Below are 16,848 nucleotides of genomic sequence, written 5' to 3'. Positions count from 1 at the left end.
GCGGGGAGCCTGCTTCCCCCTTTCTCTCTGCCTACCTGTGATCTCTGTCAAATAAATAAATATAATCTTAAAAAAAAAAAAAAAAGTAATGGATCAGAGTTAAGTTAGACAACCTCCTAGGACTTGGGACAGAGATGCTACAGAAAGCATGTGCTTTCCTTAGTATTTCTTGACTATCCTGGGTACTCATTCCTTTTAACCTTTTTTTCCTCAAAGTTTAGAAGTATTTATTGTAGGCAAGTTTGGAAGACAGAAAATCACAAGAAGAAATTCGATCACCTATAATTCTGTCACCCAGAGATAGCCAGTGTAGCACTCTGAGAGTACAGATTTCCAGGATTTTTAATGCATAAATATATTTTTACATGGAGTCATACTGTACGTTTTATTTTTACTTAAGATATGCTGTCATTTCTTTTTACATCAATCAACATCACTTTTTTTTTTTTTTTTAACAGCTTTTAAGAGTTTGTATACATTCATGATGTTTTCTGAAGCATACATTTCCAGGTAGAATTTTAAAGTCAAAAGGCAATGGTTAAGGCTTCTGGTACAGATTGCCAGAGATCCTATCTATTCACAGCTTACCAGCAGCACTGGAATCCCAACTTCCCTGAATCTTTATGAGGGGGAAAAAAGTACCATCTCAATTCTTGCTTTAATATACATTTTTAATTCTACCAAAGACTGCCTGCTTCTCACCCACTGGCACTTGTTCTTTTGTGATTTGCTTACTGAAGTACTATTTTTTCTACTCGGACTTCATGAGGATATACTACAGAGAGATGGCTCCACAGAAGGATTTTTTCCTTTTGCCTGGGGTCAAAGTCTGACCTCACCACTTTTTAGTTGTATGATATTGACTAAGCCATGATTCTAAGCCTTCATTTTCTCATCTGCAAAATATGTGCTGTCAGAGAAACAACAAATATATACAAAGCCCTCAGCAAAGTACCTGTTATATGTTTCTTTGCAGGTTAAGAACTATCTGTAAAGAATCTCTCCCTTTTGTAACATGTGTTCTATCAATTCCTACTTAACAATTGTCCTACCCTTTTCAGTTTGTTTATCCTGGGAGAGAAAACTGAGAGTTGAATATTAGGAACTCTTGTCATGTTACTTTGTTATCCTATCCCTTTCTTTTCTTACCTTCTTTCTGGAAGCAGGGGGATTTAGCCCACTGGCCGTTCTTACTGGTTAGTTTCTGTTATCTATGTATGTTCCAACAGGAGCATTCTCTACTTATCCTCCTGAAAACTTGTCTTTTGCTAAGCTCAGGATTCTAAATTCCCATAGATTTCTATTTTTGGCAAGGTGTTTGAACTCTGACCAGTTGGGTATTTCTTATTAATAGGTTCTTCTGTTGCTAACCTATATCCCTTCTCGCATCACACTGAGAAGCACCAGACTAGGGATACTTTTCCTGCTGGGTCCCCCAGAAGACAGTAGTCTCTGGATGGACCAGGACTGATACCTTTTGTTGCCCCTTCCCTTCAGCATTCTTTAAAATTCGTAAGACTGAAATACTGCAAAATGACAATGACATAAGGCAAAACTGAACACATATGAGGTGCCTGGAGGCTCAGACCCAGGGACTGATACTGTTTAGCACCTGAGCCCAAGGGAGTGCACCAGAACTGTGGGGGTACAGCCCCAGAAACAGATGTGGTAGTCATAGCCGCTTCTGACCCAGAGACTTGCGAGTGAACAGGAAGCGGACAACAGCTCTGATAGCCTCAAGAACCAAAGGAGCTCTTCCGTTCAGGAAAGAGAAGATTTAGAATTCTAACAGGTACTTAACGTTGAGGCTAGGCTGGGCTCTTTCTAACCACCCTGCCTTCCCCAAACATACAGAAGGTCTAGCGGAGCCTACAGGCAAGAAACTAGTTATTAACCCTTTCCCTTGGCTCACACCAGACCATGACAAAACTCCACTCTACCCTGTGGCCCAAGGACTCAGGATTTTGTCTAATAACAGGTGCTTCTCTGCTGGCTCCTACTTTGCTACATCCACGTTTCTTACACACCTGACTCCACTTCAAAAGGAACTCAACAGCAACACTCCACACAAAATGGCCTTTTCTCAGATGTGCCAGACATTCTTCCTGACCTTTGTCTGTTCCCTCTGCTGGGAATATTGTTCTCTAGCCTGCCTGCCTACTTCCCTGGCTAACTCCTGTACATTCTTCAGTTTGTTTTTCTCAGAAACTTTCCCTGATCCAAGGCTGGCTCAGGTACTCAATGTCACAGAGCCCTGCTCATGCCATGATGCGTTCACCTTGCCCATTCAACCACAGAGACCGTCTGATTCCCCGTTGTATTCCTCGTGCCTGGCAAAAGACAGGACTTCGAAAAGTGAACAGCTGGATAAGTTAATATGTATTCTTTCCACAACCTCATTTCTGGACTGCCCTGGGCTCAACACATCATCTATGTACTGCTTCCCTATCGCTCTTGCTGCCCTGTCACTGTTCTTAATTGGCCAGTAAAATTCTGTATTCCTGAGACAAATGTCCCTCATACTGTCCACACCATATCCCAAATCTGGCATGTGGACAGTCAGACGTGGTTGACAGCCCGGGTTGCTGTACCCCCTCATGGAAAATGAGGTTTCAGTTATGTTCCCATTTTTCTTATTTCCTGAGTATTCCTAATGGTAAGAGGAAAGCTGGAAGCAGTGATTCTTCCATCTGCTGCTCTGATTAGTCCTAGGAAAAGCTTTCAAGGAACAATTTGCAGTAGCATTGGGAAGTGCTGTTCAGTTAAGTTGGCAAGACTCCAGACCTGGGTGTTTACTGCCCCGGAGTCTTGTTCCAAAAGTAAACCCTTTCCACTAACAAAGATAAAAATTTGACCAAAATATTTACAACATCCACTGTACTGCCAAGTTACTTGACAGTGTGCACCCTCTGATGGCGCAGGAGGACTGATCTGTGCCTGAAAGCCTTCCCACATTCATTACATATGTAAGCTTCATCCCCAGAATGGATTCTCTGATGCTGAACAAGGGCGGAGCTCCTTTTGAAGGTTTTGCCACATTCATTACACTGATAGGGTTCCTCTCCGCTATGAATTCTCTGATGTCTGATGAGGTTTGAGCTCAAACTGAAAGCTTTTCCACACTCACTACATTCATAGGGTTTCTCTCCACTATGGATCCTCTGATGGGTTATCAGCTCTGAGCTCTGCCTGAAAGCTTTTCCACATTCATGGCATTCATAAGGTCTCTCTCCCGTATGAATTCGCTGGTGTCTAATAAGCTTTGAGCTTTGGCTAAACGTTTTCCCACACTCGTTACACTCATAGGGTTTCTCGCCAGTGTGAATTCTTTGATGTATAATGAGATAGGAACTTTGACTGAACGCTTTGCCACATTCGTTACATTTACAAGCTTTCTCCCCAGTATGAATTTTACGATGTCTAATGAGGGCTGAGCTCTGGTTGAAGGCTTTCCCACACTCGCTACATTCATATGCTTTCTCACCACTGTGAATTCTCTGATGAATGATAAGGTATGACCTCAGACTAAAAGCCTTCCCACACTGGTTACACTTATAAGGCTTTTCTCCAGTATGGATTCTCTGATGTTGTGTTAGAGAGGAATGCTGTTTGAAGCTGTGCCCACATACATCACATCTATAAGGTCTCTCTTCTGTAGGAACTTTCTGGTAAGTTATAGAGTTTGTACTTAGAATCAAGCTGCTTTGAGGCGCAGGATGGTCTCTCTTTCCCAGAGATTTATGTGTGAAGATTACTTGACTAAAACTGCCCCCTTGGGTAGGGAATCTTCTTAATTTCTCCCCTGTAGGACTTTCTTGTTGCCACTCTAAATTACTGTCATGTTCACTAACTCCTCCAGATGAAGGCTCCTGAGGACGTCCTTGTGATTTTTCTCCTGAAATGTCCTTCTTGGTCACAGATTCGTGGTTCTCACGATCTGAAATGAGAGCAGCCAAAACAGACTGTTTTATTTCTCTAGTCACTCTCAGTACCCACTTTTCACGTGAGAGAAAACAGAGGCTTCTATCCCAAGAGGTTGAGGTCCACACCCATCTTTCTTTAACTATCCGTAGGTCCCTCCTCCTTTCTAGTTTGAAGGCCTATACCTACAGTCTGAAGTTTATTCTTTCCTGCTCCCTCTGAAATTTCACTTGATCTCTACCACCTAGGTTTCAGTTACTACGTATGTGATAAGCTAATGTCTCCCCAGATCCCCAACTCTATTCTATTAAGCTCTAGACTCTCATCTCCAATGCTAATTGGGATATTACTTGTGAATACCCCACAAGCACTAAAATGGCCCAGACAAAACACACATTTTCCCCCCTTGTTTCCCACTTCCATTTACACAATAGCACCACCATTAACCAAGTTTTTCTAGACGAATACCTGAGTATCATCCCCAACTCCTTTCCTACAGTCTCCACTTGTAACCATGACCAGCTACTGCAATGCAATTTGAAATGCTGGTGAACAGGAGGCAACTTTGATCTTCCTTCTCACCAGAATATATCTTGACTTACTCACTGGGGCCATTTAGATTACAACAGTCTCTAACAGGATGCCACTCTTGCCTTCCTCAAATCCATCCACTCTGCAGCTAAGTTCTAAAACACAAGTTCAGTCAACTACTCTCTTGTCCAAAACCTTTCAACTGTGCTCCACTGTCCTATCCAAACTAATTAGGATGATCTCCCAAGTTTTCACAACCTGGGTCTCATTTCCCTCTCTAGTTGTGTTTTGCCATCTCTCCCCTATGAATTCTCTTTTCAGTTAAACTGAATTACCTGCAGTTCCCAGGATGGGTTGTATTCTCTCACCTTCAGGACTTTGTGGCCTTGCTTGTGTGATACTGTAATACAGTATATATGAATTTGGTCTGCACCCTCAGTTCCTGGCATAGAGCTTTTAAAAGCCCTTATAATCTCCTAAGTGGTAGAGGTTAAGAGGCGTATCGTTTGTTATTCATAATAAGCCCCTACAACCAGTACCTCAGTTTATGCTTATGAGGTAACTCAGGGGGCTGGCTGCCAAAGGAATGAACTATGTGATTAGGAAGTTGAACTTTCTGCCCCACCTTTAGACCTCCATGGAAAGGGACTGGAGGTTTAACCATCAATGGCCAATGATTTAATCAACCATGTCTATGTAATGAAACTTGTATAAAAACCTTAAACAAAAGGCTTAGAGAGCTTCCAGGATGGTAGATGCATCCAAGAGCCACAAGAGTGGTGAACCTCTAACTTCACAGGGGCAGTAGCAAGCTGGATCTTGCCCTGCGTACCTCTCCATCTGGCTGTAAGCTTGCATCCTTTATAAACTGGTAAGAGTAAGCAAGGTGTTTCTCTGAGTTCTGTGAGCTATTATAGCAAATTATGAAACCCGGAGAGGTGGTCATGGAATGTCAAATTTGCAGCCCAATCAGACAGAAGTGTGGGTGAGGTGGGGATTCATGACATGCGTTTGGCTTCTGAATTGGGGGATGGGGAGGGAAGCAGTCTGGTGGGACCAAAACCTTAACCTGTGGGGTCTGCATTAATTCTAGAAAATTAGGCTCAGAATTAGAATTGCTTAAGATGAGGGAAAACCCCACATATCCAATGTGAGAAGTGCTTTGAGTAGAAAAGTTTTTTTCCTTTAGGATGGAACACTCCCTCCACTTATTTACCAGTTTTCTCCTTAGTCACAGTTCAGATCTTAGTTTAGGTGTTTCCTCCTCCAAAAAGTACTCCTTGAACCTCTAAGGTTGGGTTCGGTGTGTTCATATGTGCCCCCATAGTACCTATGGCCTACTTTTATTCTGTAATTTATTATACTATATTGCCACTGTCTTTTTGCTTGTCCACCACCCCATCTAGATGCAAGGTCTTGAAGACAGAGACCCAGTGCCTCCCACAGTACCAGACATATGTTAGCACCCTATTAAAGTTACATAATCAAGGAATAAGTTAAGAAATGACAGGGAAACTGAAACAAGAAGGGCTCACTGAACTTCATGAGGGTTGCTGAATACAAAGTTGCTGAAAAAGGTACATCTGGTCTAGAGTAAGACAGGTGAGAAGTTCACATGCGGCATCTTTGTAAAATGCAATTAATTCTGTACGCTCAAAACTAGAGGCCTGATAGCGGTTCCCAGAAGAGTTTCTACTTTCTTACCACTTTTGGGGGAAAGGCAAGGTTCCCAGGGTTTCAGCTGTGTCTTTAAAGGCTGGAGTTGGATGTTTGTTAACTCCTGGGATGTTCCAAGACCTGTCAAATCTTTCCATGGCACCGCTGGTCCCTGAAATCAGGAAAAAAGTGGTTAGCTTTCTGAGAAACTCCCTAGGGAAAATGCTTAGTAAAAATTTCGAAGAGGGCAACAAAGACAACTCCAGGAATGAGTGATAGGAAAAAGAACTATTTAAGGACAGAGATAGGTATAACCACAGTAGTCACTGCAGGGTATGGTTTGGTGGAGACAACTTTCTCTTCCACTGCTGTGAGGATGCCACATGCTCTAGTCTGTACATTTCTCTTCCCCCAACATATCACATCTCTCTGTTCCCACCTGCTGCTGCCCTGCATCATCAAATTCCCTCTCCAAATCCTCCAACAGGGTCACAGCTTCCTCGCCGCTTTTTGGACTATGTTGCTGAACCCAGATCTGCAGCTCCTCAGGCAGGATGCTCAGAAACTGCTCCAGCACCAGCAGCTCCAGGATCTGCTCCTTGGTGTGCAACTCTGGCATGAGCCACTGATAGCAAAGCTCCTGGAGTCGGCCCAGAGCTTCCCGGGGTCCAGGTGTCTCCTGGTAGCAAAACTTTCTGAATTGTTGGCGGAACAATTCTTGGCAGGATCTGGTGCTCCCACCTTGCTTACATTTCTGGCCCCAGGAAAGGCTTTCTTCTACTTTCACTAGTATTAGTTCTTGATCCTGAGGACTCTGAGGTACCAAGGTTGAAATTGTTCTGGATTCCACAGCCATTCTGGCCTAAACAGTGGAGCAAAAAGCTCACTACAACTGGGTACAGTATTTCAGTTTCTTTGAGTAATCTCTTTGTTCCTGAAAGATATAAAAGCACTGTTAACTTATAGCAGTGAGAAAAAAAAAATCTTGTAAGAACTTAAAACAAAGGTCAGTCATCCCAGTAATGTATTGAGAGGGAAGAAGTTTGAGACTGTAAAATAATCAAGTGACAAACTAAAGATCACTCGCCCATTTATCATCCATTTAGAATTTTTACCACTAATAATAGAAGAAATTATTTTAGAAGCAAAAGAATGCAGTATTACCATGAATCACATAACACAAAATCTCCTTTTCAATTCCTTCAATCCTGATGGTTATCAAGGAGAAAAATCGGTCTTTAATTTGTAGAACTTCCTCTTTAATAAAGTATAAGCCTCAGACTTCTAAGGGTAACAATATCTAGCTAGGATTTAATAATGTTGACTTTCAAATATTTATTTTTATGGGTGCCTGGGTGGCTCAGTGGGTTAAGCCTCTGCCTTCAGCTCAGGTCATGCTCTCAGGGTCCTGGGATCAAGCCCAGAATTGGGCTCCCTGCTCAGCAGAGAGCCTGCTTCTCCCTCTCCCTCTGCTTGTGCTTTCTCTGCCAAATAAATAAAATCTTTAAAAAATAATAATTTATTTTTAGTTACCTTCTATCTATGGCAGATAATGACGGCTTCCATTTGCAGGAGTAACAACATTTTTAAAACTTTATATTAAATATGAGTTGACTTAAATAAAAACTTTCACCTGCCACTTGATCAAATTTAGTTTTCAATGCATTTCTTCAACAAACGCTGAGGCACTTACCATGGGCTCTGTCGTGAGCCAGGCATAAGAATACTAAGGTCTTTGCTTTTGAGTAAACGGATCTACAGAGGAATTAACCAAGTGTTTGTTAAATGCGTACTGTGTACTCAAAAACACGTCCGTTATCGTAGAGACACAAAAGCAGCAAAAAGGTCAATCTCCATTCTCAAGCTTAGCATATAGGGGAATAAACATTTTTTAGAGTGAAATATGGCAACAAATAATTACGTATTCAATTTTGTGATATAGCTCACACAGGACCTGATTCGAGGACGGGTGAGTATCGACCGGAGGGTATGTCCTTGAAACTGCGGGACACATCAATACCATCTGACCCTAACACGACAGTTAACTTTAGAGATTAGAACAGTTAGGCTAGGCATTTTCATAGCCCGGCTAAACGACAGCATTTGCGAAGTCACGGCGGGGAGGAGTAACTGCCCTTTCCCCTGGAAAGTAAGGGCTTGAGCTGGCCTCCGCGGGCTCCCAGAACGCTCGGAAACACCGCCCGGACAAGGGGCCGCGCGACCCAGGGATGGCCAGGCCCGGGGAGCAAGGCCCCTTCGCCTCGCGCCCGCCGTCCGGGCCACGCGCCCTCCCCGCCCTCCCTCCGCTTGGGGCCCGCGTCCCTCACCGCGAAGCCCAGCAGCGGCCAGGGCGCCAGCCGCCGACTCAGAGCGGCGAGCCACAAAGACCGGAAGTGCGCTCTCGCGGCCTTCCGCTCGCGCGTCCCCCGGAGCCTCCACGCGCCCCACCCCGTGCTCCTAAGCAGCCAATCGGCGCCGCGGGTCCTTTGTTCCCACCGCCTTCCGTCTCCGGCGCCCCGCCCCGCGGAGCGCAGAGGCCCACGCGGGGGAGAGCTGGGATGGAGGCGTCCTTGGGAGAGGTCACTGCGAGCCGGAGGGCTCCGCTCCTCGTCTCGGCTGCCTGCTACCCAGACACCCACCGCCACCCACCTCCCGTGCACCACTCCCTATCGTCTCATCTGCAGTTTTCCAGAAAAGTATTAAGATTTGCGTGTAACTCTTGTGCGTTTCCATCACCTCCGGCAAAAGCAAACGCATGAACAGGCTGAACAAAAAATGACACCCGCTCCTGTTGCCCTTTTGGTGCATACCGTTTCAGCCTTACGAGAGCTCTGCGCGTAGCTCTGTTTTGCCCGCTCTCCAGCCGTAGACACTGCCCAAAGTCAGGGCCCGTCGAAGTCCCCGTAAGCTCAAGAAGACTTTGTTGTCCCAGGCTGCGACTCTAAAGAGGGGTATTCCCATTTTTCACTGGAACCCAGTTGGCATTAAGACTAAGTGATTACATTTAGTAGGTGAAAATGATGTTTCATGTTGTTTTAACTTGCATTTCATTTAGATCAGAGACCTTGAGATTAAGGTATTTTCTTTGATGTCTTTGCACCATTTATGATATTTTAAGGAAATGGCTTTTCCCATTTTTTAAAATTGAGGTGGAACTATTTTCCTTTTTTTTTTTTTAAAGGTTTTATTTATTTATTTGACAGAGAGAAATCACAAGTAGATGGAGAGGCAGGTAGAGAGAGAAGCAGGCTCCTTGCTGAGCAGAGAGCCCGATGCAGGACTCGATCCTAGGACCCTGAGATCATGACCTGAGCCGAAGGCAGCGGCTTAACCCACTGAACCACCCAGGCGTCCCACTATTTTCCTTTTATATGTTCCATACGTATTTTTACTTGCAAGGCTATCAGCTCACTTGTTAAAAATACTTCCTTTAATTTTCTTTAAAATGTTGGTACAAGGTGGTGTGTATACATGGAAACATCTTTTGTAAGCTAAGGCTATTGAGACATATTTGGGAAAAAATAATTAGCTTTCAGAGTGCTTAAATCTTAATCATTGTGAACCAGCTATGGTAATTTTACAGATCAAGAGAACAAATAATATTATCGTGTGTTTCAGTTATCCGTGTCTGCATAAATCAAGCAGCAGATGTTTTATTGTTCCCAGTTCTGTGGTCAGGAATTCAGGCAGGGCTTAGTAGGGGTGCCTGGCTCCTGCTCGCTGAGGTGTAAACTAGCAGAGCTTAACTGGAACTAGAAGGTGCAAGAATGCTTCCCTCACATTGCTGTGGTCTTGGTGCTGCCTATTGGCTACGACTACTTGATTCTCCTCTGTAAAGCTTCTCTCCCTGTAGTCTCTTCATCATTCAGGAGGTTAGCTGAAGCTTTCTTATAGGGTGCATGGGTTCCAATGGAGTGAAGGAGAAAGGGAACAGGCTAGTTCTCTTAAGGCCTAGGTTTGGAATTGGCATTATATTAATTCTGCTGTACTCTGTTGGCAGAAGGGCAGGGCTCCTGGGAAGGGGAAATAGACTCCAGCCTTTAATAGGAAGAACAGCTTAAACATAGAAGGAAATTTAGACAATTATCCTTGCATCCAGTTTACTTCAACTTTTTATACCAAGAGCGCTACTACTTAGGAGTGGAACCGTTGAAAGAAAGAAGGAATGCTTTCAATTACAGTAATAGAAAACCTTACTAAATATCCAGATGTAAGCCTTTTAATATTTATTTATTTAGCCACAGAACAGAATCATTTTATTAGAACCCTGCTGTTTGCTTGTTTGTTTTAAATTAATATATATTCTTTGGTTCAGGGGTACAGATCTTTGGATCACCAGTCTTACACAATTCCCAGCACTCACCATAGCACACACCCTCCCCAATATCCATCCCCCAGCCACCCTATCCCTCCCACCCCCCATACCCCAGGGCAGCCCTAAATTTGTTTGTTTCCTGTTATTAAGAGTCTCTAATGGTTTGTCTCCCTTCTCAGTCCCATCTTATTTCATTTTCCCCTCCCTTCCCCCCATGAGTCCCTGCCCTGCCTCTCAAATTGCTCATATCAGAGAGATCATATTAAGCCTTTTTATTATCCCACATAGCTACATGTGTGGAGATAAGGCCATCCCTAGGGTTGTGAAGGATGATATTGTGATAATATTGTGAAGGATCCAGGTCCTTTCCATCTTTCTGCTCTGCCATTTTTAGGTTTGTTGGCCTGTTTTCCAATGTGGCTTCCCTCGTGGTCCTAAAATGACTTAGTTTCAGATTACAGATGATACCCACAAGCAAAAAAAAGGAACCCCCTTATGTTCTGCCCATTTTTAAGACTAAGAAAAGCCTTGGCCCTCAGCTGATTTCTTCTCACATCTTAATTACAATTACTTCAACTGTCTATGCCTATCACCAACAAAGAGTTGTGAGACGTCCATAATGGGCTCAGGCCAATTAAGATTCATATCCTAGGTGAGAGGAGCAAGTCAACCTCTCCTGAAAGACAATCTGGGGGAGGTAAACAAAATTAAGATTATGTTAAAAAGGCAAAAATGTTAAGGGCAGTGTAGGAGTGCTGACAACACTGATTCCATGTTTGGCCCGCCATCTCTTTCATGCCCTCACAATGACCTCCCCTCCAGGCTATAGGCTTCAGGCCCTGTGGAGGTTAATGCATCCCCGGACCTGAATGCAGGAAGCCTTGTTCTGATCTCCCCTAACGTGACACACAGAAGGCACCACTTTAGATAACTAGTAAAGATGACTGGCCCACAGAAGATTCCACTTGAGATAACTACCCTGTGACCTCACCACGAGACTGGCTGTCTAGAAGGTGGGTATTAAGGTCTGGATTCAGCTGGGGAATGGCTGCCTCCTGCGCTGGATCCTGTCTGCCTGATTCTCCCTGTAAGTTCCCGTGAGTAAGACTGTAAAGAGTTATGGTGTCACTTGTGTTGTTTTTCTGGGGCTCCTGGGTGGTGCAGTCAGTTAACCATTGGACTCTTGGTTTCGGCTTAGGTCATGTTCTCAGGGTTGTGAGATTGAGCTCTGTGTCAGGCTCCCCATGTTCTGTGCCGTCTGCTTGAGATTCTCTCTCTTTTTCTCTAAAATAAATATATTTCTCAAAGTGCCTTCTCAGTTTGGAGGATACTTTACAAACTCTCCTCGGCCTCCTAAAGGCTGAAAAAGAGGATAGGTTGATGAATGCTGAGTGTGTTATAGTAGCATTTACTTCATGTAGGTAACATGATTTACCTCTGTATAGGTACTAGGAAGAAAAAGATTCCTGTCACTCCTTGTAATAGGAGGTGTATTTAAAATATAAACCAGTTTCTTAGTTGCAGGAGATGTAAGCTGGGGATTTATGGGTAGGACTTGGTTAAAGTTTCTGGTGGGAGAGTAATTTGTTACTCTTAAGAAAGAGCCTTAGACAACATTTTCCAGTTACATGATGTCTTAGTCTGTTTGAGCTGATAATAACGAAAATACCGTAAACTCGGTGACTTATAAACAACAGAAATTAATTTCTCATGGTTCCACAAGATGGAAAATCCGTGATCGAGTTGTGTAGGTTCAACTTCCAGTGAGGACCTTCATGAGCTTCATAAAGTTGTGATGGGTGAGTAAGGCTATCTATTCAGTATATTTTAACTGTTTGAATTACTGTATCACATTCAACAGTGCTCTCCTTCAACTTCATTGGGCAAGATAAAAGTCTGAAAGATTGAAAGTCTCTTCACTGTAAACCACTGTTCTGTCACAAATGACAGAGAAAATGGTTTCTTGCTGCTTCAGGGAAGTGGATGGAAGTAAGTGGATGCCTGGTAAGAAAAGTGAGGGATTCAAATGAAATACAAGTGAAGTTTTTTCACTTGAGTTACAACTATGAATCCTGGAGCATAAACTCCATCGGGCTTTGGTTTCCCACATTGTCTCTCTAGTAGAGCCCAGCACACGCCATACAAAAGGGAGGAGCGGGTCTATTCAAGTATTTAGACAAGGAGCCGCTGAGGCGGCCCTAATGCCTTAGCAGCTTATGTAAGCAAACGAAAACCTGAGTTAGTATGGATGCCTTTAAAAGCCTCAGAATTAAGAACTAGAGGCTTAAGAATAGCTAATCACAAACAGCCAACTAAGCCTTCTCAAATTAGGCAACAAGTTGTAGCCAATCAAAGAAATTTCTTTGATTTGCTTCTCCATTTTTGCTGTTCGGCCTTTCCCTCAGCCCTGGCTGGTGAAGCGCCCCACGCCATTGCCAGTTTGGTGCTGCCTGCTGTTCCTTGAAGTTTGTTCAAAAAAACTTCAAAATGGGGGCTTCTGGGGGACTTAATTGGTTAAATGTCTGACTCTTGGTTAGGCTCAGGTCGTGATGTCCGGGTCATGGGATCGAGCCATGCATTGGGTACCATGCTCAGCAGGGATTCTGCTTGGAGATAGTCTCTATCCTTTTCCTCTGCTCCTCCTGCTTGTGGTTGTGCCCTCTCTTTCTCAAATAAATCTCAAAAAAACCAAAACCAACAAAAATCTTCAAAATTTTTGGATGTGAGGGTAATCTGGCTGTCTCCCCGATGATGGAGAGGGTTGATTTGCTGATCTGGGAGAGGGTTGATTTGCTGATCTGGCTGGCTAGGCGCATGTCCTGTTTCTCCCTCACCCCTACCTGTGTGTCCGTCCGAAGTTGTGCAGTTCGTTAAAGAGGATGACCCTCCCTGATAACAGAGGACTCTTCCTGGGTCAAGGGTATACAAGTAGCTACTCCCTCCCCTGCTGGAACCTCTAAACAAGTTCTCAAGGTCCATTAGTAGGAGAATTAGGGTGGTCAAGCTTCAAGGATTCCAGACCCTTCCAAATGAGGCACTGCACGGGGCAGTCTGCTTTTCTTTAAAAACAAAACAAATGAAAAAAACCCCACAAAACTTCAAAATTTTCATGTACCTCCATTTACATTTTAGTAGTGCTAAAACTAGTGATTGTAGGTATTTGAAGGGTTCAAAGATGGCAAGTGTTCAGAAAGAAAAAAATACATTTTTAAAGATTTTATTTATTTGACAGAAATCACAAGTAGGCAGAGAGGCAGGCAGAGAGACGGGGGGAAGCAGGCTCTGTGCTGAGCAGAGAGCCCAATGCAGTCTTCAATCTCAGGACCCTGAGATCATGACCTGAGCTGAAGGCAGAGGCTTAATGCACTGAGCCATCCAGGCATCCCAGAAAGAAAAATTTTGAATAACAGACTTTTTTAAACCCAGGATTTATTTTAATCGGGTATAGTAAGAGGCCAGACATGGTGATAACTGCCTTGGGGGGAAAAAGTTTATTACAGTTCCCTAGAGGGTGGAGACACTGCATGCCACACAAGGCCACGTGGGGTTACAGGGAGAATCAGACACAGAGAGAACTGGAACTAAATTTATTTTTCCTTTTTTTAAAAAATACTGCTGGGTAGCTGAGTGGGGATGCTCCCTATAGAGGAGAAGGCAAAACGCCTGGATGAGGCTTGCAGTTGGAGGGTTTGTAATAGATTTCCTGAATGCCTGATGATGGAGATGTTTGTAAAACAAAAGAAAACCTTGGACTGTTAGCATGACCTTGCATTTCCAAAATGCTATATCTTCAGCTACAAAATATCAGAAATACGGACTCCACCAGCATATTGTTACTGTTACTCTGATGTCACCCCTTCAGCTTTGTATTATTTAGAGACCCATAATAGACATTGTAAGGGAATGGGACAGTGCTCACTTGTAGTATGCAAAACAGTAAACAAAGACCTTATTTACCAAGTTGTTTCTTTTTGCATCATTGTAAAAGAAAGCCCTTGAAGTTGCTGGTGATGCGGTTGTTTACTTACCATGCCTAGCAGAGTTAAAGCTACAGGTACACTCTTCCTGTCCTACTTTTCCCCCTTTCATTTCAGCATAACCGCAATCACTGGTCTCCTCCTGGTTCTTAATCCTGTCCGTCACTTCAGAAAGATCTTTCCTTAGGATTCTGTTCTGCCTTGAACAGAGTAATTATTGAGTGATTCAATGAAGATAAATTCTAAGATAAGTTTGGTGTTGGGGGGTGCCTTTCTAAATGCATAGAGTATGAGTAATAAAACCAACAATTCAGCTAAAAGCTGAGTGAAACATTTCCTGATGGTTTCGTGAGGGGGAAACAAGAGGCTGGAGAGAAAGCTTTAAAAAAAAAAAAGCTGTAGGACTTGGGTACTAAAGACCTTCACCTCATTTCGTTATAACTGTTGTTTGTGGTAAGGTGGAAATGTTTAAAAATCTCATCTGATTGCCTTGAGCTTGTAGTATTTGTCTAAATTCTTTTATTGTAGCAATCATTTAGAAGGAAATCTAGGTTTTATTTGAATTTTTCTACAGAAGAGTGAATGTATTGAATACCCATTGGGTTTCTCTCTGACCCTGCCTAATGATAAATTTAATTAAAAAAAAAGATTTATTAGAGCATTTGTGTACACACACGCGCGCGCGCGGGCGCTGACGGGGGCGGGGGGCGGGGTCAGAGGTGGGGGAGCATAGGGAGAGAGAGAGAGAAGCTGACTCCCCGCTGGGTAGAAGGTTCTCCCTGGAGCTCTATCCCAGGACCCTAGGATCATGACCTGAAAAGGCAGGTCTCCCAACCAACTGAGCCCCTGAGAAATTAATTTTTGCTCTTGTCAGGCATTATGGTGGTAAGTGACTAATAAGTTTATATACTACCCAGTATTTAGGCCTTCTGAGGGCCATATATGTTATTTTAAATTATATTAAATTATATTTAAATTATTATTTTTCAGAAGGTACAACCTAATTTGCTTACCTTTTCTGGATTTATTTTGCTTTTAAAAATTACGTTATGTTTTAGTGGTTGGGATTATACTGCTTCAGGTAATCACACTTCCCTTTATAAATGGTGACTTCTTTTGGTTATTAAAAAGATCCAGTTGAATAGCTATTTGGATTTGCCTGATGGTAAGAATTATTTAGGGTCTTTTTAAGGCTAAACGTTTCTAAGCCTTCCGTTAGAAACACCTAAGGAGGGTTCTTAGAATTTGTTTTTGACAAACCCCCCAGACAAACACTACCAAAATCCCTCTTACTTTTGTCCTTCTTTATAGGCCATCTGCATTCCTATTCTAAGATGCCAACCAGGGCCTGTCAGGAGAGACTTAAGTGAACTATGGAAACAGTAAAATCTTCCCCCACCCACCCCATACCGCAGAAGCATTGATTTCATTAAAAAAAAAATACACCAATGGGAGAGTGGGTGGCTCAGTTGGTTAAGCATCTGCCTTCAGCTCAGGTCATGATCCCAGGGTCTTGGGATTGAGCCCTGGGGACTCTGCCTGCTCAGCAGAGAGTCTGCTTCTCCCTCTTCTTCTGCCGCACTCTCTCTGCTGTGTCTCAAATAAATCTTTTCTTTTCCTTTTTTTTGATTTTATTTATTTGAGAGAGAGGGAGAGCGTGCATGTGAGAGAGCACACAAGTGGGAAGGAGAGGGAGAAGCAGGCTCCCTGCGAGCAGGAGCCCAATTCAGCGCTGGGGACTGGATCCCAGGACCCTGGGATCATGAACTGAGCTGAAGGCAGGCGCTTAACAGACTGAGCCATCCAGGCACCCCCCCTGTCTCCAATAAATCTTAAATAAGAAGAGAAAAGCTATGCACCATAGCCCAGTGAGGTCATGTTGGAGAGGGAAATCCTCAGCTTCCCAGAAGCCTGATGTTAAATTAATACTGAGTGAAAGCATTTGGCGGGGGTGGGGAGAGGGAGGGGTAGGGTGGTGACTTGGTGGTGGTGAAGATGTCCAGCTGCTTTTACCTTTAAATGGGAAATTGAGGCGCTTGACCACGGAAAAGCCAGTGTGACCAGATCTAGCTTGCTTGGCTTTTGGGTCTTTGTATTTACCATCTGATTGGTTGGGTGGCAAACTGAATAGTGTGTTTTGACAAATCCCTTCAAAGTTGCCTTTTGAAAGGAAAATTAGGGCAGCTGAATGTTAGTTTGCTCTTCTCCAGAAAGATATGATCAAACACAGGAGAAAATGTTTTGATTGATGGCTTCTTTACATACTAACCTTTAGGACATATTTACCTTTGAAAAGGATTTTGTTGCTTTCTTATCAGGGGATACCGAGAACTGCTTGACAGAGGTTTGAATCAGAGTTGAATGTCCCATAACCAGTGACCTGCTTGCTTCTAGGGTCCAAGCAGGAACAGAAACTCTATTTTCAGGTTTTCAGAAATTTTTATTATT

General features: G+C 43.4%; 1 protein-coding gene across 2 annotated transcripts in view; it reads right to left on the bottom strand.

The window, feature by feature from the left end:
* The window catches only part of ZNF397 (zinc finger protein 397), a 44,769-nt gene extending 36,235 nt beyond the window's left edge, over positions 1-8,534 (bottom strand). Inside the window, exons 1-5 of one of the 2 annotated variants that reach the window (XM_059409457.1) lie at positions 8,436-8,504; positions 7,802-7,863; positions 6,548-7,042; positions 6,157-6,280; positions 325-3,937 (exon numbers count right to left, since the gene is read on the bottom strand). In XM_059409457.1, the coding sequence (XP_059265440.1) occupies positions 2,889-3,937; positions 6,157-6,280; positions 6,548-6,964 (1,590 nt within the window). In that variant the 5' untranslated portion in view covers positions 6,965-7,042; positions 7,802-7,863; positions 8,436-8,504 and the 3' untranslated portion in view covers positions 325-2,888. Of the gene's footprint in view, positions 1-324; positions 3,938-6,156; positions 6,281-6,547; positions 7,043-7,801; positions 7,864-8,435 lie in introns of those variants that run through there. The other variant, XM_059409458.1, reaches the window with a different exon arrangement.
* Between the last annotated feature and the right edge of the window lie 8,314 nt (positions 8,535-16,848).

This window comes from Mustela nigripes, chromosome 8, assembly GCF_022355385.1.
Source record: "Mustela nigripes isolate SB6536 chromosome 8, MUSNIG.SB6536, whole genome shotgun sequence".
In the NCBI taxonomy this organism is placed as follows: Eukaryota; Metazoa; Chordata; class Mammalia; order Carnivora; family Mustelidae; genus Mustela; species Mustela nigripes.
This window is presented reverse-complemented; position numbering and strand designations above follow the sequence as displayed.